The sequence below is a fragment of the Podarcis muralis genome, chromosome 12 (assembly GCF_964188315.1).
Source record: "Podarcis muralis chromosome 12, rPodMur119.hap1.1, whole genome shotgun sequence".
NCBI lineage: Eukaryota > Metazoa > Chordata > Lepidosauria > Squamata > Lacertidae > Podarcis > Podarcis muralis.
Window position 1 is genome coordinate 55938923 of NC_135666.1, and position 21944 is coordinate 55960866.

Consider the following 21944-nt stretch of genomic DNA (forward strand, 5'->3'; position numbering starts at 1 on the left):
ATTTCAGCAAAAATCTGACTTTTGGCGATTCACTAAAAAATGGTGCCAACCGGTTTCAACTGTTCCCCTGAAACCGATGGCGATGGAAACAGAAGGCTTTTAATCACAGGACAAGAAATCAGCCCTCAACAACTTAACGGGCGGAAAATATTTTTTTGAAAAAATCCCTAAGCCCCGGGGTCAGAATTTCAGCAAAAATCTGACTTTTGGCAATTCACTAAAAAATGATGCCAGAAGCTTGCAAATGCTCCCCTGAAAGTATTGGCGATGGAAACAGAAGGCTTTTTATCACAGGACAAGAAATCAGCCCTCAACAACTTAACCAGCGGAAAATATTTTTTTTAAAAAAAATCCCTAAGCCCCGGGGTCACAATTTCAGCAAAAATCTGACTTTTAGCAATTCACTCAAAAATGATGCCAACCGGTTGCTAATGCTTCCCTGAAAGGTTTAGCAGTCGAAACAGAAGGCTTTTTATCACTGGAAAAGAAATCAGCCCTCAACAACTTAACGGGCGGAAAATATTTTTTTGAAAAAATCCCTAAGCACCGGGGTCACAATTTCAGCAAAAATCTGACTTTTGGCAATTCACTCAAAAATGGTGCCAGAAGCTTGCGAATGCTCCCCTGAAAGGTTTGGGAGTCGAAACAGAAGGCTTTTTATCACTGGAAAAGAAATCAGCCCTCAACAACTTAACCGGCGGAAAATATTTTTTTGAAAAAATCCCTAAGCCCCGGGGTCACAATTTCAGCAAAAATCTGACTTTTGGCGATTCACTAAAAAATGGTGCCAACCGGTTTCAACTGTTCCCCTGAAACCGATGGCGATGGAAACAGAAGGCTTTTAATCACAGGACAAGAAATCAGCCCTCAACAACTTAACCGGCGGAAGATATTTTTTTGAAAAAATCCCTAAGCCCCGGGGTCACAATTTCAGTAAAAATCTGACTTTTGGCAATTCACTCAAAAATGATGCCAGAAGCTTGCAAATGCTCCCCTGAAAGGTTTGGCAGTCGAAACAGAAGGCTTTTTATCACAGGACAAGAAATCAGCCCTCAACAACTTAACCGGCGGAAAATATTTTTTTGAAAAAATCCCTAAGCCCCGGGGTCAGAATTTCAGCAAAAATCTGACTTTTGGCAATTCACTCAAAAATGGTGCCAGAAGCGTGCGAATGCTCCCCTGAAAGGTTTGGGAGTCGAAACAGAAGGCTCTTTATCACAGGACAAAAAAATCAGCCCTCAACAACTTAACCGGCGGAAAATATTTTTTTGAAAAAATCCCTAAGGCACGGGGTCAGAATTTCAGCAAAAATCTGACTTTTGGCAATTCACTCAAAAATGGTGCCAACCGGTTGCAAATGCTCCCCTGAAAGCTTTTGCGATGGAAACAGAAGGCTTTTAATCACAGGACAAGAAATCAGCCCTCAACAACTTAACCGGCGGAAGATATTTTTTTGAAAAAATCCCTAAGCCCCGGGGTCACAATTTCAGTAAAAATCTGACTTTTGGCAATTCACTCAAAAATGATGCCAGAAGCTTGCAAATGCTCCCCTGAAAGGTTTGGCAGTCGAAACAGAAGGCTTTTTATCACAGGACAAGAAATCAGCCCTCAACAACTTAACCGGCAGAAAATATTTTTTTGAAAAAATCCCTAAGCCCCGGGGTCAGAATTTCAGCAAAAATCTGACTTTTGGCAATTCACTCCAAAATGGTGCCAGAAGCGTGCGAATGCTCCCCTGAAAGGTTTGGGAGTCGAAACAGAAGGCTTTTTATCACAGGACAAAAAATCAACCCTCAACAACTTAACCGGCGGAAAATATTTTTTTGAAAAAATCCCTAAGCCCCGGGGTCAGAATTTCAGCAAAAATCTGACTTTTGGCAATTCACTCAAAAATGGTGCCAGAAGCTTGCGAATGCTCCCCTGAAAGCTTTTGCGATGGAAACAGTAGGCTTTTTATCACAGGTCAAGAAATCAGCCCTCAACAACTTAACAGGCGGAAAATATTTTTTTGAAAAAATCCCTAAGCCCCGGGGTCAGAATTTCAGCAAAAATCTTACTTTTGGCAATTCACTCAAAAATGATGCCAGAAGCTTGTGAATGCTCCCCTGAAAGGTTTGGCAGTCGAAACAGAAGGCTTTTTATCACAGGACAATAAATCAACCCTCAACAACTTAACCGGCGGAAAATATTTTTTTGAAAAAATCCCTAAGCCCCGGGGTCAGAATTTCAGCAAAAATCTGACTTTTGGCAATTCACTCAAAAATGGTGCCAGAAGCTTGCGAATGCTCCCCTGAAAGGTTTGGGAGTCGAAACAGAAGGCTTTTTATCACAGGTCAAGAAATCAGCCCTCAACAACTTAACAGGCGGAAAATATTTTTTTGAAAAAATCCCTAAGCCACGGGGTCAGAATTTCAGCAAAAATCTGACTTTTGGCAATTCACTCAAAAATGGTGCCAACCGGTTCCAAATGCTCCCCTGAAAGCTTTTGCGATGGAAACAGTAGGCTTTTTATCACAGGTCAAGAAATCAGCCCTCAACAACTTAACTGGCGGAAAATATTTTTTTGAAAAAATCCCTAAGCCCCGGGGTCAGAATTTCAGCAAAAATCTGACTTTTGGCAATTCACTCAAAAATGGTGCCAGAAGCTTGTGAATGCTCCCCTGAAAGGTTTGGGAATCGAAACCGAAGGCTTTTTATCACAGGAAAAGAAATCAGCCCTCAACAACTTAACGGGCGGAAAATATTTTTTTGAAAAAATCCCTAAGCCCCGGGGTCACAATTTCAGTAAAAATCTGACTTTTGGCAATTCACTCAAAAATGGTGCCAGAAGCTTGCGAATGCTCCCCTGAAAGTTTTGGGAGTCGAAACAGAAGGCTTTTTATCACAGGACAAAAAATCAGCCCTCAACAACTTTACGGGCGGAAAATATTATTTTGAAAAAATGCCTAAGCCCCGGGGTCAGAATTTCAGCAAAAATCTGACTTTTGGCAATTCACTCAAAAATGATGCCAGAAGCTTGCAAATGCTCCCCTGAAAGGTTTGGCAGTCGAAACAGAAGGCTTTTTATCACAGGACAATAAATCAACCCTCAACAACTTAACCGGCGGAAAATATTTTTTTGAAAAAATCCCTAAGCCCCGGGGTCAGAATTTCAGCAAAAATCTGACTTTTGGCAATTCACTCAAAAATGGTGCCAGAAGCTTGCGAATGCTCCCCTGAAAGGTTTGGGAGTCGATACAGAAGGCTTTTTATCACAGGATAAGAAATCAGCCCTCAACAACCTAACCGGCGCAAAATATTTTTTTGAAAAAATCCCTAAACTCCGGGGTCAGAATTTCAGCAAAAATCTGAGTATTGGCAATTCACTCAAAAATGGTGCCAACCGGTTGCAAATGCTCCCCTGAAAGTTTTGGCGATGGAAACAGAAGGCTTTTTATGACAGGACAAGAAATCAGCCCTCAACAACTTAACGGGCGGAAAATATTTTTTTGAAAAGATCCCTAAGCCCCGGGGTCACAATTTCAGCAAAAATCTGACTATTGGCAATTCACTCAAAAATAGTGCCAACCAGTTGCTAATGCTTCCCTGAAAGGTTTTGCAGTCGAAACAGAAGGCTTTTTATCACTGGAAAAGAAATCAGCCCTCAACAACTTAACGGGCGGAAAATATTTTTTTGAAAAAATCCCTAAGCCCCGGGGTCACAATTTCAGCAAAAATCTCACTTTTGGCGATTCACTCAAAAATGGTGCCAACCGGTTGCAACTGCTCCCCTGAAACCGATGGCGATGGAAACAGAAGGCTTTTTATCACAGGACAAGAAATCAGCCCTCAACAACTTAACCGGCGGAAGATATTTTTTTGAAAAAATCCCTAAGCCCCGGGGTCAGAATTTCAGTAAAAATCTGACTTTTGGCAATTCACTCAAAAATGGTGCCAGAAGCTTGCGAATGCTCCCCTGAAAGGTTTGGGAGTCGAAACAGAAGGCTTTTTATCACAGGACAAAAAATCAGCCCTCAACAACTTAACCGGCAGAAAATATTTTTTTAAAAAAATCCCTAAGCCACGGGGTCAGAATTTCAGCAAAAATCTGACTTTTGGCAATTCACTCAAAAATGGTGCCAACCGGTTCCAAATGCTCCCCTGAAAGCTTTTGCGATGGAAACAGTAGGCTTTTTATCACAGGACAAGAAATCAGCCCTCAACAACTTAACCGGCAGACGATATTTTTTTGAAAAAATCCCTAAGCCCCGGGGTCAGAATTTCAGCAAAAATCTGACTTTTGGCAATTCACTCAAAAATGGTGCCAACCGGTTGCTAATGCTTCCCTGAAAGTTTTGCAGTCGAAACCGAAGGCTTTTTATCACAGGAAAAGAAATCAGCCCTCAACAACTTAACGGGCGGAAAATATTTTTTTGAAAAAATCCCTAAGCCCCAGGGTCACAATTTCAGCAAAAATCTGACTTTTGGCAATTCACTAAAAAATGGTGCCAACCGGTTGCAACTGCTCCCCTGAAAGTTTTGGCGATGGAAACAGAAGGCTTTTTATCACAGGACAAGAAATCAGCCCTCAACAACTTAACCGGCGGAAAATATTTTTTTGAAAAAATCCCTAATCCCCGGGGTCAGAATTTCAGCAAAAATCTGACTTTTGGCAATTCTCTCAAAAATGATGCCAGAAGCTTGCAAATGCTCCCCTGAAACTGTTGGCGATGGAAACAGAAGGCTTTTAATCACAGGACAAGAAATCAGCCCTCAACAACTTAACCGGCGGAAAATATTTTTTTGAAAAAATCCCTAAGCCCCGGGGTCAGAATTTCAGCAAAAATCTGACTTTTGGCAATTCACTCAAAAATGATGCCAGAAGCTTGCAAATGCTCCCCTGACAGGTTTGGCAGTCGAAACAGAAGGCTTTTTATCACAGGACTAGAAATCAGCCCTCAACAACTTCACCGGCGGAAAATATTTTTTTGACAAAATCCCTAAGCCCCGGGGTCAGAATTTCAGCAAAAATCTGACTTTTGGCAATTCACTCAAAAATGGTGCCAACCGGTTGCAAATGCTCCCCTGAAAGCTTTTGCGATGGAAACAGAAGGCTTTTTATCACAGGTCAAGAAATCAGCCCTCAACAACTTAACCGGCGGAAAATATTTTTTTGAAAAAATCCCTAATCCCCGGGGTCACAATTTCAGCAAAAATCTGACTTTTGGCAATTCACTCAAAAATGATGCCAGAAGCTTGCAAATGCTCCCCTGAAACTGTTGGCGATGGAAACAGAAGGCTTTTAATCACAGGACAAGAAATCAGCCCTCAACAACTTAACCGGCGGAAAATATTTTTTTGAAAAAATCCCTAAGCCCCGGGGTCAGAATTTCAGCAAAAATCTGACTTTTGGCAATTCACTCAAAAATGATGCCAGACGCTTGCAAATGCTCCCCTGACAGGTTTGGCAGTCGAAACAGAAGGCTTTTTATCACAGGACTAGAAATCAGCCCTCAACAACTTAACCGGCGGAAAATATTTTTTTTAAAAAATCCCTAAGCCCCGGGGTCAGAATTTCAGCAAAAATCTGACTTTTGGCAATTCGCTCAAAAATGGTGCCAATCGGTTGCAAATGCTCCCCTGAAAGCTTTGTTGATGGAAACAGAAGGCTTTTTATCACAGGACAAGAAATCAGCCCTCAACAACTTAACTGGCGGAAAATATTTTTTTGAAAAAATGCCTGAGCCCCGGGGTCAGAATTTCAACAAAAATCTGACTTTTGGCAATTCACTCAAAAATGATGCCAGAATCTTGCAAATGCTCCCCTGAAAGGTTTGGCAGTCGAAACAGAAGGCTTTTTATCACAAGACTAGAAATCAGCCCTCAACAATTTAAACTGCGGAAAATATTTTTTTGAAAAAATCCCTAAGCCCCGGGGCCAGAGTTTCAGCAAAAATCTGACTTTTGGCAATTCACTCAAAAATGATGCCAGAAGCTTGCAAATGCTCCCATGAAAGGTTTGGCAGTCAAAACAGAAGGCTTTTTATCACAGGACAAGAAATCAGCCCTCAACAACTTAACCGGCGGAAAATATTTTTTTGAAAAAATCCCTAAGCCCCGGGGTCAGAGTTTCAGCAAAAATCTGACTTTTGGCACTTCACTCAAAAATGGTGCCAACCGGTTGCAAATGCTCCCCTGAAAGGTTTGGCAGTCGAAACAGAAGGCTTTTTATCACAGGAGAAGAAATCAGCTCTCGACAACTTAACCAGCGGAAAATATTTTTTTGAAAAAATCCCTAAACCCCGGGGTCACAATTTCATCAAAAATCTGACTTTTGGCAATTCACTCAAAAATGGTGCCAACCGGTTGCAAATGCTCCCCTGAAAGGTTTGGCAGTCGAAACAGAAGGCTTTTTATCACAGGACAAGAAATCAGCCCTCAACAACTTAACCGGCAGAAAATATTTTTTTGAAAAAATCCCTAAGCCCCGGGGTCAGAATTTCAGCAAAAATCTGACTTTTGGCAATTCACTCAAAAATGATGCCAGAAGCTTGCAAATGCTCCCCTGAAAGCTTTGGCGATGGAAACAGAAGGCTTTTTATCACAGGACAAGAAATCAGCCCTCAACAACTTAACCGGCGGAAAATATTTTTTTGAAAAAATCACAATTTCAGCAAAAATCTTACTTTTGGCAATTCACTCAAAAATGGTGCCAACCGGTTGCAAATGCTCCCCTGAAAGGTTTTGCAGTCGAAACAGAAGGCTTTTTATTACAGGAGAAGAAATCAGCCTTCAACAACTTAACTGGCGGAAAATATTTTTTTGAAAAAATCCCTAAGCCCCGGGGTCACAATTTCAGCAAAATTCTGACTTTTGGCAATTCACTCAAAAATGATGCCAGAAGCTTGCAAATGCTCCCCTGAAAGGTTTGGCAGTTGAAACAGAAGGCTTTTTATCACAGGACTAGAAATCAGCCCTCAACAATTTAAACTGCGGAAAATATTTTTTTCAAAAAATCCCTAAGCCCCGGGGTCAGAGTTTCAGCAAAAATCTGACTTTTGGCAATTCACTCAAAAATGATGCCAGAATCTTGGAAATGCTCCCCTGAAAGCTTTGGCAGTCGAAACAGAATGCTTTTTATCACAGGACAAGAAATCAGCCCTCAACAACTTAACCGGCGGAAAATATTTTTTTGAAAAAATCCCTAAGCAGGGCTCAGGTCAATGTATTTAATACAACACATGTATTTGCAAATATGCAATATGATGCACATGACTCCCTGGTCCTGAATGGGGTAACTGTGCCCCTGTAATGGGGTAACAGGTGCGCAGCCTGGGAGTCATTCTGGACTCACAGCTGTCCATGGAGGCGCAGGTCAATTCTGTGTCCAAGGCAACTGTTTATCAGCTCCAACTGTTACGCAGGCTGAGACGCTACCTGCCTGCAGACTGTCTTGCCGGAGTGGTGCATACTCTAGTTATCTCTCGCTTGGACTACTGCAATGCGCTCTACGTGGGGCTACCTTTGAAGGTGACCCGGAAACTACAACTAATCCAGAATGCGGCAGCTAGACTGTGCTGGTCCCGGGGGGGGGGAGGTACTATTACCGTAGCCCAAGTTCAGTCCAGAGTCTCTAGCAGGGTAGACAATCACTAGATGAGACGCGAGGTCCGAAACAGGGAGCCGGGCGGGGAAACAGGAACGCTGGTAGGGCAGAAGCAGGAAGCCAGGCGGGGAACAGGAACACTGGCAGGTCAGCAGCGGGCAGCCGGGCGAGGAACAGGAACATCGGAGAGTCAGAAACAGGAAGCCGGGCGAGGAACAGGCACACCGGGAGTGCAGATCTAGGACTGGGTAAAGCAGGTACTCCACAACGACGTTGCTCCCGCAACCTGGGACCGGGCTGCCTGACCTTTATCTTCTTCTAAGGCCGGGGGCGGTCCCGGCCCCCAGGAGCCCCGCCTCTCTTGGCCTTAAGGCGAGCACTCCTCCTGGGAGACACCAGTTCCCTTCGCCTCTCTGCCCTAAGCCTCTGCAGTTCAGGAGAGGCCGAAGGGTTACTGGGCCCCGGAGGAGGCTCACCTGCAGACACTGAGTCCTCCAGCACCTCTGGGGCTAGAATGGTTTCACCTGGTGCCTGCTCTTGAGGATCTGGCACAGGTGCAGGCTCCTCAGCATCTAGGCCTTGCCCCAGTTCAGCCGGCCCTGGAGGCGGGGACTCCTGTGCCGGCTGGGATTCCTCCGGTTCACTCTCAGACTCGGAATCCCAGGCCATCACATAGACTGGTGACTGGGAGTGGCCACCAAGACCATATAATACTGGTCTTGAAAGATCTACACTGGCTCCCAGTACGTTTCCGAGCACAATTCAAAGTGTTGTTGCTGACCTTTAAAGCCCTAAACGGCCTGGGTCTAGTATATCTGAAGGAGCGTCTCTACCCCCCATCGTTCTGCCCAGACACTGAGGTCCAACTCAGAGGGCCTTCTGGAGGTTCCCTCGCTGCGAGAAGCCAAGTTACAGGGAACCAGGCAGGGGGCCTTCTTGGTAGTGGCACCCGCCCTGTGGAATGCCCTTCCATCAGATGTCAAAGAGAACAACTACCAGACTTTTAGAAGACATCTGAAGACAGCCCTGCTTAGGGAAGCTTTTAATGTTTAACAAGTTATTGTATTTTGATGTTCTGTTGGAAGCCGCCCAGAGTGGCTGGGGAAACCCTACCTGATGGGCGGGGTATACATTATTATTATGCTTAATTTTCATTGACCTTTTAATGTATCCCGAGGGCCAATCTACACAAGGCAAGAGTTCATAGGGTTGTAGAGTTGGAAGGGGTGAGGCACCTATTCAATTGAATCATGCCAGTTTGATGGACCAAATCAGTCATGACGTGGCTTTTTGTGCAAACTCACCTTATTTTTGCTGCATTTTACCCTGTTGCCTGTTAAATTGCATCTATTGTGTGTGCAAAGAGTTTGTAGCTGCAAGAATGAGTGAGATGCAAGTATCTGTTGTGCCACAATACTGGCTGTCCTGTGGGGCTTTGCACTGAGTTAAGACTTGGGGACAAGTCAAATGTTTAGAAAGTGTGTGGAGCACACAGGTGAGCTCTTGAGAATAGATTTTTTTTAGGAGTCCTGCAAGCTTCCCCAAACAGGTATTGCTTTCTCAACACTCCTGCACATGACCCATGTTTAGGCTCTGCCTCATCTAAGGTTTGCAGGTGAATCTCGGACAACGCCTTTAGTAGGTCAGTGTCTATCAAAATGTGATTGGATAAAAAGAGAGCCTGCAGCCTTAATAATTAACCTTCTTTAATATCATTTGTGCAGGACGTGGAACAAGGAGATCTCTCTATAAAAGAAGATAATGGTAACTGAAGTGTAAACCCCAGATATCATTCGGATGAGTCTTATTCAATGGTTGCAAGTGGCTCGGCAAGATTAAAGTTGCACTGTAAAGGTTTCTGAGCACACGTCTGACAAAATGTATAAAAAAATGAACACCAAAACAAAGGCACTTGGTTTTGTAAATAACACAACTGATATTGAACCAAAATAAAAGTTTAAAATTGCACTAATGGGATGTCTTCGGAATATTAATTGTAGCGCCTCAAACATTTACTTGAAATGGCAAACTTTGAAGCAAGTAAGTTTTCTGTTTGGAAACTGCAACTTAGTTTGAGAAACTTTCATTTAGGGTTGAATGAAGTTCCATTTTCAGAAGAACTCTGTTGGATGTTATTCACTCGCTCAAGCATTGTGAAATCCAGGGACAGCAAGAGTTGTTTCAATTTTTGTGGCCCAAAAGCTCCTGTTGCCCTCTCATTGTTACCTGGTTTTCATTGGCACTTATCTTCAAGCCAATACAGGTGAATGAGTTTTTTATTTGAGAAATCAGCTGCAACAATATTAACGTTTCTACCCTTATAAGGTTTTTCTTCTTCTTCTTTTTTAACAAAAGAGAACCTGAATTTATGGTCTAGTGGTGCTACGTAAAAGTATATTCTGGTTATAACCACTTCACAAACATTTTCTGATATCCCAAAAGAATACATCTTGCTAACTTATTTTACAGACAATGTTTAGCTTCTCAAGCAATCTTTCTAGCAGTCAACCTGTTTGCTGCTTATTATTTTAAAAACATTACTGTAGCAAGATTATTTTTAACGCTTAAGGGTTCAGTTCCATAGGGCAGCAGAACTCTTTTATGTGCTCTGCATAATGATATTTGCAGGAAAAAGCGCAACTGAAATTTAAGTCTAGATTTCAATTGTAGTAATGCCAATCCTGTTATATGCTTTTGGTATGATGAAGCACACCTCTTTAAAATTACTGCTTGAAGATGGCATCATATGCAAAATTTGCATCATTTTGCCCTGTGAACAGAAAAGGCTTGTTGTGGCTCCCTATGTTATATCATATACACAACGCTTTCAAGTATAGAATTATCAGACAAAACAAAACTGTGCCATAATTCACATGGGACAGAGAGCTTTAAATCTGGTTCTCTACAGCTTGTGATCCTGCAAGCTGAATGCAGACCACTAACCCTGTTCCACTACTTGACGGCCCCTTCTGCTGCAGTTCCAAGCAGACGGCCCAAACAGGAGATTTGAAGAGCCCCTCGTCTGTCATAAAAGGCTGCTGGACTGCATCTGGCTGAGTGGGTCACCTATTTCACAGGCTGGCATTAAGTTAAAGCAAAAATGTTTACACTGAAGTCCAACTGCAGCCATTTCCTCCCAATGGCAGAAAACAAACCACTTTCCACAATACTGTGATCTGTGTTTAATCACACTGTTCTGTACAATAATAAAAAGTCGACTACAGTACAGGCAATTGGAGTGAAGGTCACACCAAGTTCCTTTGTAGTTCTCTCGATTTTTCCCATTGTCTGCCTCAAACCGAGTGGCCAGAGGCATTCCTTGTTAGTCTTCCTTCAACAAAGCCCAGGTATTGGCTGTGCAGGACCACAGAGACCTTGTTTACATGCCACTAAAGGAATCCCTTTCTCCATAGTCTCCAGGAAATACCACGGGGCGCTTCTCTACGCCTTGGGAGCTATGTGCCTAGCTTCTCCACTGGCAGCTTCCCCCTGCCTGAAAATTCTAGATTTAATTTTTGACCTCTCAGGAGGCGGGGACACAACAGGGCCCAAGAACTGCCAAAAAGGGAAGTTGCAAGGGGTGGAGAGAAAAACATTTAAGACGCCAGAGGCTCTTTATCTCAGGCACAGCCCTCTGTGCTCAAAGTACCAAACTTTGTCAAACCCGAACAAAGTACCAAACTTTGTCAAACCCGAACAATGAGAAAAATGCAATGTGGAGGGACAGTGGGGGAGACCTGATAGGACGACTCACAAAATGACACCAAGGAGCACCTAAAACACGCCCTTTGCAGAGAATTGTTCTCCGAATGCTTCGCAAGATATTGCAAGCTTGCTACAAGTCTCCTCAATGCACTTTGGACCTCTTGCTTGGTTTAGAAGATTTGTGCTTTCTCTTCTTCTTCTTCTTTTCTTTCCTCTTCCTCTTCCTCTTGTGTTTTCCTTTATATCCCGAAGAGCTGGAGCTGCTGCTGCTGCTGCTACTACTGCCTTCTTCATCCGAAGTGGAATCCTCTAGCAGCTGCTTCAACTGTTGTATCCTAAATGTACAAATGGCCAATGAACACAAGATCAAATTCCCCCTTTTGCCTGGCAGGGCAAACCACCTGTAGATTTGTTTTTTAGGTGGGTGGTAGTCTTAAATGGAAATGGAAATTATGACAGGAAAAGTGGAGGTCTCTACCCTTGAAAGCAACACTGAACTTTTCAAACCACCGCCATTAGATGAGCTACTGACATGTAGTGGCAGACACACTGAACTTTGAATCGAGTTCCCCTGGGTTAAAAAAATATGCATAACTGGTAATCTCAGCCTCATTCGCACACATGCCCTGGCCTGAGCGTAAGACTGATTTTTTTGAAAATTGATTATTATTAGGGGAAGGGGTGTAACTCACTGGTAAAGCATTTGCTTTGCAGAAGGTTCAGTCCCTGAGGTCTCCAGGTAGGCCTGGGAATGTCTCCTTTTCTGAAACCCTGGAAAGCCTCTGCAAATCAGTGCAGACAATACAGAGCTGGAAGCACCCAATGGTCTGATGCAGCGAAGACAGCTTCCTATGTTCCTATAGCACAGGGGTAGGCAACCTAAGGCCTGGGGGCCGGATCCAGCCCAATTGCCTTCTAAATCCGGCCCACGGACGGTCCGGGAATCAGCATGTTTTTACATGAGTAGAATGTGTGCTTTTATTTAAAAGGTATCTCTGGGTTATTTGTGGGGCATAGGAATTTCGTTCATTTATTTTTTCCCCAAAATATAGTCCGGCCCACCACATGGTCTGAGGGACGGTGGACCGGACCCCTGCTGAAAAAGGTTACTGACCCCTGCTATAGCAAATGGAGGCCTCCAAACACTCTATGGAGTGCAATTATGATTGTGGTTATTATTGGATGCATGGAGCCAGATTAAAACAGGAATCAGTCTTACCGCATTTCCTTCTCATGGCGTTTATTTTCCCTTATAATATCATACATGGGGTCTTCGTGTGCCTTTAAAGAAAAAGGGGGAGGGAAGCTCAGTGCCCAATAGAGTAACTTGCAACTCGTTTGTTTTTAAATAATTGCTGTGTTTCCTAAGGATTCAAGCAAAGACCTTGCCAGCCTATGTCCTCATGCAGAATCACTGGTGATTGTTTTATCCATATTAACTGCTCTTCTTTAATTTAGAGTCAGAACCAGGGGTATAGGTATCTAAAATCAATGAATGATTCAATTGAATAGGTGCCTCACCCCTTTTGCACTCGCAAGCTCTCTCTTATAAGTTCCCCTTCTCAACTGTTTTTTCTTACAGCTGGGTTTCTTTACTGTTTCATTACCAAGCTGGGGATAAAAACCTTAACAGCAGTAGTAGGGAATGGGGGAATTCCTACCTCTACCTAACAGCACGCCACAGAAGATACGAAGTTCCTTAGTTAAAAGAAAGAATTCAAACACTCTTAACGTAGCAGAATTTCCCAAAACACCATTAATAAACTAATGCCGCAATGTTTTACTTACTACTCTGAATTGTTCTAGCTTCTGGTTGCCTTTAATAAAGAATGGGCATTCTTTGTCTCCCGTTCTGTGTCCATAACGTTTACATCTCCAGCCTTGAGGGAGAAATAAGAAATATTAACATAGTGCTGTGCACCAAAAAAGTAAATATTTAGTACCTTTAAAACCCAGTATCTAAAAATGATTGGCTTTTCTTTACAAAACAAAGCACTGAACATTAGTTGCTTGCCCTCACATGACCAGATTTCTCCCTGCCCTTGTCTTGCAGAGGAAAGGCAGTTGTGGCATGAGAGCACATATAGAGCAAGACTGACATGCCCCCCCACTCTGTTTTAAGCAGACACTGAAAAAGATTACAGGTATTTCCCCCCCCCTTACCCAGGGGTTACATTTCGGGACACGGGGCACATAAGCAGAGCCGTAGCTAGGCGATCTTGCGCCCCTGGCAGAACCGTCCAGATTGTGCCCCCTAGCCATGCACAATCAATATTTTTATTTATAGACTATTTCTGGACATGGGACGCGGGTGGCGCTGTGGGTTAACCACAGAGCCTAGGACTTGCCGATCAGAAGGTTGGCGGTTCGAATCCCCGCGACGGGGTGAGCTCCCGTTACTTGGTCCCTGCTCCTGCCAACCTAGCAATTCGAAAGCACGTCTAGTGCAAGTAGATACAAAAGCACGTCTAGTGCAAGTAGATAAATAGGTACCTCTCTGGCGGGAAGGTAAATGGTGTTTCCGTGCGCTGCTCTGGTTTGCCAGAAGCGGCTTAGTCATGCTGGCCACATGACCCGGAAGTTGTACGCCAGCTCCCTCGGCCAATAAAACGAGATGAGCGCTGCAACCCCAGAGTCGGCCACAACTGGACCTAATGGTCAGTGGTCCCTTTACCTTTACTATTTATGGACATATTTTTGTGCCCCCCCCTCGCCTGAGCCCCTGGTGGGGGGGGCACCTCACCACCCCCTAGCTACGGCCCTGCACATAAGTGAAATTGCATAAATTGGGGTGCACCCTCTAAACGCCCTCTCTGCCACTCTCTCCAATCCAGACAAAAAAATACTGTATCCAAAAATACCCACCACTATAACTGCAGCTCTAGGGCTGTAAAAATGGCCGGTGCTGGTGTGCTACCACAAACACCATCTGTTACATGGGGTGGCTCAGCAGCCTAAACAAAACCCCGGTGAACCTCTGGTCTCTCTGGGGCTTCCTTTGCCCTCACAGATGTGGTCTTTTGGTCAGTTTGAAGCGGACAACTCGGCACAAATGGCGCAAGGCGATCACGCAGGTAAACTGGTCCTTAGCTGTACAAGGCTTTATATACCAACAGTATCACTTCCAACGTGTCCAAGTACTGGATCAGCAACCCGCATAGATCTGCTGAGTAGAGGTGCTACAAGCTATCAGCAACCGTGCTACAGCATTCTGCATTGACTGTGGTAAGCCCCACATAGATGGCTCAGGACCACAATACCTCAAGGACCGCCCCTTCCCGTATGAACCTACCCGGACCCTGAGATCATCTTCTGAGGCCCTTCTATGTGTGCCTCCTCAGCAAGAGGTCAGAAGGGTGGCAACACGAGAACAGCGCCTTCTCTGCAGTGGCTCCCCATCTGTGGAATGCTCTCCCCAGAGAAGTTTGCCTGGCACCTTCACTATACACCTTTAGGTGCCAGGCAAAAACGTTCCTTTTCAACTAGGCCTTTGCCTGACTTGATCTACATCCTATACACTTTTTTAAAATTGCTGGCTCTTAAAAAAAATAAATGCGGGCTCTTTTGGGGTTTTTTTATTGGGTTGTTGGTTTTGTTTTGATTTTATGTATTTTATGTGAACCGCCCTGAGACCTTCAGGTATAGGGCAGTATAGAAATTAATTTAATAATAATAATAATAATAATAATAATAATAATAATAATAATAATAATAATAGTAATTACAGTGGTACCTCGGGTTACATACACTTCAGGTTACATACGCTTCAGGTTACAGACTCCCCTAACCCAGAAATAGTACCTTGGGTTAAGAACTTTGCTTCAGGATGAGAACAGAAATTGTGCTCCAGTGGTGCAGCGGCAGGAGGCCCCATTAGCTAAAGTGGTGCTTCAGGTTAAGAATAGTTTCAGGTTAAGAACGGACCTCCGGAACGAATTAAGTACTTAAGCCGAGGTACCACTGTATTATTATTAATAGAGTACATTGCAGAAATCCAGTCTCAAAATCACCAGTGCCTGAACTGCTGTGGTCAAGCGTTCCTGGTCCAGGAATGATCAAAGCTGCCGTACCAACCACAGCCAGAAGTGCAATATGAAAAATGACAGCAAGATAAGAGACGCCATTGCCTCTTCTGCCAAGATTTTGCTAAACCCTTCTAGGACTTCCTTGTCTGCATATCAGTTGACTCCTGCCTCTGCATCCTCATTCCTTCTCACCAACCTGTCAAGTCCAGCTTGTCATCAACTTGGTCGTCTACAGATATTTTGAACTACAATTCCCATCAGCCCCAGCCAGCAAAGCCATTCATTCTTCGTTCCCCATTCCCCAAAAGCTGCACAGAAATCTACTTCCCTCACTCACATTGCATAACTTTGACCTCCTTCCCCAATGGCATCCAAAGCCCTTTTGTTGGGGCGTGGGCAAGGAATTCTCGGGCATTTTCATTGCCAGGTACGTCAGGAATGCAGTCTTCCGGTTTAGTCTCATCTTCCTGTACACACAAGAAGCAAATGAAATGAAATGAAGCCGCGAAAACAAAATGGGACTAACTGGTCTAACCTCCACCCCTGCAAGGTGGGATGGGCTGCAAGACACTCTTACTTTCTTCCAGCAAATCTGCTACCACCTCCAACTTTTTAGCCCACAACCAATTTAGACTTATGGTTTGCACTTCTGGAGAAAGGCAGACCTTTTAACAGGGCTTCCTTCTGTAGCCTTATTGGACTTTACCAATTGGTAGGGTGAGCGTTGCTCCCGGACGGGAGGAAGGAAGTCAAATGACACCGAGGGTTGGTTCAGAGAAAGAGTTTATTCTGCTCTCCAGATAGCAGAAGGCACTTGCGTGGTCAGCTCACAGCAAGTCCAAAGAATCCAGCCACGTCAGCTTATACACGCAGGCTGACATCACAGATGTTCCCGCTCCGGTACTTTTAACCATAAAAGGGTGTTCCTCTTCCTGCACTCTTGACCATATATGGGTATTTCTGTTCCGGCACTCTTATCTTGGGGTAAGGTGGTCACCAACTCTCCTGGCGCTGTTCCCAGACTTGGTCTGTGCATCAGAGTGTGGTCAGGGTGTAAGATAAGACCCAGATATGCCATCCCTGCTCCACTGGAACAGTCAAGGCCATACATTGCTGTCGTGGACTGATAAAGGAGAGCGCTTTGTTTATACAGCTGGGTTCCTGTTATGCATTTGCTCAACAGCTCAAGTCAATGCATTTTAGAAATGCTCCCTTGGAGAAGGAAAAATGCGGATTTTGGGGCCCGTTCCAGACTGACTACACAGTCAGGTTTTTAGATTTGGGAAACCCATTCCTTCACTTCAAATTCTGCAGAACCAGGCCAGTGTGTGCACCAAGACATCTAGGCAGGCTGAGTAAAGCATTTGGCTTCCAATTCCGATCTGTTAACTACATGGCTGCCACAAACAAACTCACTCACCTCAGGGTACATGAGATTGCAATAGGGAGCTTTGGGGTCATCTAATTCAACCCCCCGTTTTATCTATACCACAGATAAGTATAGTTTTACTCTAGTTTCATTTAGCTTTTAAAGTCTTGCGCTGTATTTTTACATATCGTGTGTGTGTCCCTCGGTTATATTTTGTGTAAAACACTTCAAGGTTTCTTTTTGTATAAAGTGGTAGAGAAACTCCATCTTTATTCCCTGGTTTACTATATTTTCATTTTTTTTAAAGAACAGTTTTACAAGCTACCCAACCTACCTTAATAAACCCTGGAGGAAGTTTCTCATAGCTGAAAAAGATTGAAAATATACTTTAGTGTCATTAAAAAACAAACTACAAAGCAATGCAGAAAGTTCAGCTGAAGCAAAAATAGAGAAGGGGGTAATGTTTTTGAACACCTGTCACTCAGTCCCCCCTCCCTTATCTAAAATGGATAGGGAGAACCACAGCAAGCAGGCTTATTATTTATGTCATTCATTTTTCACAAAAGTCACAAACTGGTTTACAAGTAAAAATATAAGATACTTGATCATAAGCAGTTAATAAAAAGCATCCTTATTAAAATCTCAAACCAACTCATCAACTCCAAACAGTAGTGTAATAATACATAGTAAAATATGATTTAATAAATGAGAAATCTTAAAGCAACATCAAAAAGGCCTCAACTATCTGTTGATGCTGGCAATGGTATTAAAAAAAAAGAAAAGAAAAAAGGTACCCCCTGATATGTTACAGATGTTACTGCAAATCTTGATCTGAGTTTGGCTGAAAATGACTATATCCCAGAAACTATTTCAAGCAACAACCTATTTGTCAGACATAGCGCAGCCATCTCTGAGAAAACAATATTTATTTTCACCACCTTGCCACAAATGAGAAATTTTGAAAGCTTTTGGGTTTTTTTAGTGGCAGAAATGCAATGTTGACTTGAAGCAGCCTGCCTGTCCTTTTTAAAAATAAATTAAAATAAAATTCTGTGTCGTGGATTTGAAGCGATGCCATTTCATGGATACAGGTGGCTGTGCTAATTTGACAGCAAAATAGCAACTGATCGACAAGGTCAGAATGGGTAAATAAAAACAGCACTAGACAGGATGTCCTTTAAACCTTTGATCACAAACACCCCAAAAAAGAATATTGGGAACTTCTCAGTGGCTGCTCCTAGATGCTGGAACTCCCTGCAGAAGCTAGAATGCTAGAGTTGGAAGGGATCCGAGGGTCATCTAGTCCAACCCCTGGCAATGCAGAAATCACAACACCTGGTACCCTACCCAATTTGAAACCTTACTGGACCCTGCTTAGCCTTGCAAATGTGCCAGCAACTTTATTGCTTCCTGTCCTTCCACCAACAGCTGAACAAATGCCTTCTTGTTAAAACAGCGTTTTGGGAACTGACTGCTTTTAATGAAAAGGTCTGGTGCTGTGCTGTTTTTTATTGTATTTGTATGGTTTTAATAAATTATACATGTGTGCATGTCTAAAAGAAGCCCAGATAGAAAGAAATAGCTGAAGCTAACCATTATTATTATTGCTATTATTTATGAAACCACCCTTCATCCGAAGATCTCGGGGCAGTTCACGGAATGAACATACGAGACAAAAACACGAAATACGTAATAATAAAAACAAAGACCAAAAATATGTAATTGTTTTTTAAGGATTGTTTTTTCCTATGTTTCTGACTGTTCTTATTTTATTAACAAGCCGCCTTGAATCCTGTCAAGGGAATAGGTGGTAGTGTGTGTATATGTATGCACATTATCTATCATCTATCCATCCATCTATCTATCTATCATCTATCTATTTATCTTATCTATCACCTATATCTATTTGTAGTTTGTTAAGATCTCTGAGAAAAGCAGCTCAGCCACTCCCCGGGATTCGGGGGGCAGGGCTGGATTTAGGTCTGATGAGGCCCTTTATATGTCCAGCTGTCCTTTGTCAACAACAAATTGTCGCTGTTTTTTGTGTTGAATATATGCTATATGCTAATTTATGGACCTAATAGGTATCTAAATCCTACATGCAGAATGTAGGCACTCTATGTATAAAAAGGAGCAAACCAGTGATATTTTAGGGAGCAGGCTAGCAGGCGGGGCCCATTACTTGCATCATAGGATTCTGCATGACACAAAACACTGCTGCTGTATGCAGGTTTTATTTTATTTGTTTTTTATATTAGATTTTGGAAATGTGCATCCAGTTCCCCCCCCCCTTTAATTTTTGTTGGACCCCCAAGGGAGTGGGGCCCTAAGCTATAGCTTGTTTAGCTTATACCAGGCATAGGCAAACTCGGCCCTCCAGATGTTTCAGGACTACAACTCCCATCATCCCTAGCTAACAGGACCACTGGTCAGGGATAATGGGAATTGTAGTCTCAAAACATCTGGAGGGCCAAGTTTGCCTATGCCTGGTTTATAGTAAATCTGGCACTGTGGCTATATCTATATCTGTAGTTTGTTAAGACTGCTGAGAAGAGCAGCTGGGCCACTTCCTGGAATTATTGGTCGTTTGGGGGGGTTGTTTTCTTTCTTTTTTGTTAAAGTTTTTTATTAACAGTTTTCACATAACAAATTATTCAAACAAATCATCTTCATTACTCCCCCCTTTTCCCTCCCACCTCCCCAACAAACCCTCCCTCCCTCAACTCCTCTCTCTGATTTCTCAACCAATTTTAACTTCTGCGTATTATAAAATTGTATACATCCTTATATTATCTCTCTACTATGTTGACCCTCAATAAATTTGTGTATGTTTATTCGGGGGGGGGGGGTTCTTTTCAACACAGAGGGTGTGCATCGCCCACAGCCCTACCTAGCCTACCTCACAGGGCTGTTTTGAAGGTTAGGGATTAGGGCAGGCACTCCCAAACTCAGCCCTCCGGATGTTTTGGGACTACAACTCCCATCATCCCTAGCTAACAGGACCAGCGGTCAGGGATGATGGGAATTGTAGTCTCAAAAACATCTGGAGGGCCGAGGTTGAGGAAATCTTGCCTATGCCTGGCTTATACTGTGACAATATCTATATCTGTAGTTTGTTAAGATTTCTGAGAAGAGCAGCTGAGCCACTTCCTGGAATTATTGGTGGTTTTTTGGGTGGGTGGGGGGTTTTCTTTTCAACGCAGAGGGCATGCGTCGCCCACAGCCCTGCCTAGCCTACCTCACAGGGCTATTTTGATGGTTAGGGATTAGGGCAGGCACCCCCAAACTCGGCCCTCCAGATGTTTTTGTGACTACAATTCCCATCATCCCTGCCCACTGGTCCTGCTAGCAGGGGATGATGGGAGTTGTAGTCCCCAAACATCTGGAGGGCCGAGTTTGCCTATGCCTGCCCCCTTGGCGGGGGGGGGGGGATAAGAGAGCACCCTTGAGTTAAAGGATCCCCTTCAGAGCTAGAACATTTGAGCAGATCAGATCTCCTCGACCCTCCAGATGTTTTGAGACTACAATTCCCATCATCCCTGCCCACTGGTCCTGCTAGCAGGGGATGATGGGAGTTGTAGTCCCCAAACACCTGGAGGGCCGAGTTTGCCTATGCCTGACCCCTTGATGGGGGGGTGGGGAATAAGAGAGCACCCCTGAGCTAAAGGATCCCCTTCAGAGCTAGAACATTTACACAGACCAGATTTCCTCAACCTCGACCCTCCAGATGTTTTGGGACTACAACTCCCATCATCCCCTGCTAGCAGGACCAGTGGTCAGGGATGATGGGAGTTGTAGTCCCAAAACATTAGGAGGGCCAAGTTTGGGGATGCCTGGATTCGGGTGAGGGATGCCGTGCGCCTCCCCGCTGCCCTCGGAGGAAGGCGGAGGGTTCAAGGCCTTACAAGGACTCCAGGTGCTGGATCTGCTGGATCTGCTGCACTTCCCGCTTCTTCCTCTTCTGCTCCTTCCGCTCGTGGCCTCGGCTGCTGGAGCCGGCGGGGCTGCCGCCGGGCAACGACGACGACTCGCTGCGGCTCCGGTGCCGCTTCGGGCCTCCGCCCTCGCCGCGCCGGGACATGGTGCGCCGCCGGGGAGCCGCCGCCGCCGCCGCCCGGCCCGCCCCGACCTCGCTGCTCGGCGCCTCACTTCCAGGGGAGGCCAAGCGAGCACTTCCTCCGGCCCGACGGGGCCGCCTCGCCCTCGGCAGCGCCCCCGCGACGCGGCGCTCGGCGGAGCGGCTTCCCAGCGCCGCCGGCTCAGGCTGAATCGATGCCATCCATGATCAATAACGAAACCCGATCAGTTCATAATAAAACCCGGTTGTCGTTCGCAGCGCCGGATTTAGCTCCTCTCTGAGCAGCGCCGGATTCACGTATAAGCTAAGCATGCTATAGTTTAGGGCTCCAATCTCTTGGGCCCCCCCCAAAAAAAAATATAAAGGGGGAAAAACTGGATGTACATTTCCAAAATGTGAGATGAAAAACAAATAAAATTAAACCTACATACAGCAACAGAGTTTTGTGTTGTGTAGGCTGCTATGATGCAAGTAATGCTAGCCTGCTCCCTAAAATAGCACTGGTTTGCTCATTTCTCTATATAGGGTGCCCACATTCTGCATGTGCAAATGGCTTTAGATGCCTATTAGGTCCATAAATTAGCATATAGAATATATTCAACACAAAAAGCACCATTACCTTCAGTAGCCTAGGGCCTCATCAAACCTAAATCGGCCCTGGCTAGGCCATCTCCTTCCCCAGACAATGCCTTCCCTTCCCTGGGCACACCTCTCACTGGCCCCACTCCACAACTTTCTCCATACCCTCCAACATTTATCTGATTAAAATAGAGGTGTCCCATTCTATTATTATTATTATTATTATTATTATTATTATTATTATTATTATTATTATTTTATAGGAATTCTAAGGTCTCAGATATATATAAATCATATGTTCCTAAATCTACAAGGCAAATATATACATAAGTATATAAACCACATGTCTGAAATAGTACAGAAGAGCAATCCTGAAGCCATTCTGACTCCTCCAGTGACCTCAGGTATTCTCTGCAGTGAGGAAGGAAATTGGAAAAGCCTCCCCATTGTCTCTTTGTTCACAAATCCTATCTTAAGGGTATACTATGGAGAACCTGTGACCTGGATTCAGGAACTAAGTACAGTGGTACCTTGGTTCTCAAATGGCAAAAACCCAGAAGTGTTCCAGTTTTCGAACGTTTTTCGGAAGCCGAACTTCTGATG

General features: G+C 44.2%; 1 protein-coding gene across 1 annotated transcript; it reads right to left on the reverse strand.

Annotated features, from left to right (window-relative positions):
* Window positions 1–9843: 9843 nt before the first annotated feature.
* Window positions 9844–20994, reverse strand: RP9 (RP9 pre-mRNA splicing factor). The gene is made up of 6 exons (XM_077916508.1): window positions 20590–20994; window positions 17019–17049; window positions 15653–15782; window positions 13079–13170; window positions 12510–12571; window positions 9844–11625 (listed from the first exon to the last, which is right to left on the reverse strand). Exons 1-6 carry the CDS (start codon window positions 20961–20963, stop codon window positions 11433–11435), a joined length of 882 nt encoding a protein of 293 aa, XP_077772634.1. The 5' UTR covers window positions 20964–20994; the 3' UTR covers window positions 9844–11432.
* Between the last annotated feature and the right edge of the window lie 950 nt (window positions 20995–21944).

Bases quoted from the DNA above. Each gene is read 5' to 3' on its own strand.
- RP9 (XM_077916508.1), bottom strand. From the start codon at position 20,963: ATGGCATCGATTCAGCCTGAGCCGGCGGCGCTGGGAAGCCGCTCCGCC. The intron at 15,783-17,018 runs GTAGGTTGGGTA...TTGTGTGTACAG, and splicing joins TTCCTCCAGGGTTTATTAAG to GAAGATGAGACTAAACCGGA. The intron at 13,171-15,652 runs GTGAGTGAGGGA...TTCTCCCTCAAG, and splicing joins GGAGGTCAAAGTTATGCAAT to GCTGGAGATGTAAACGTTAT.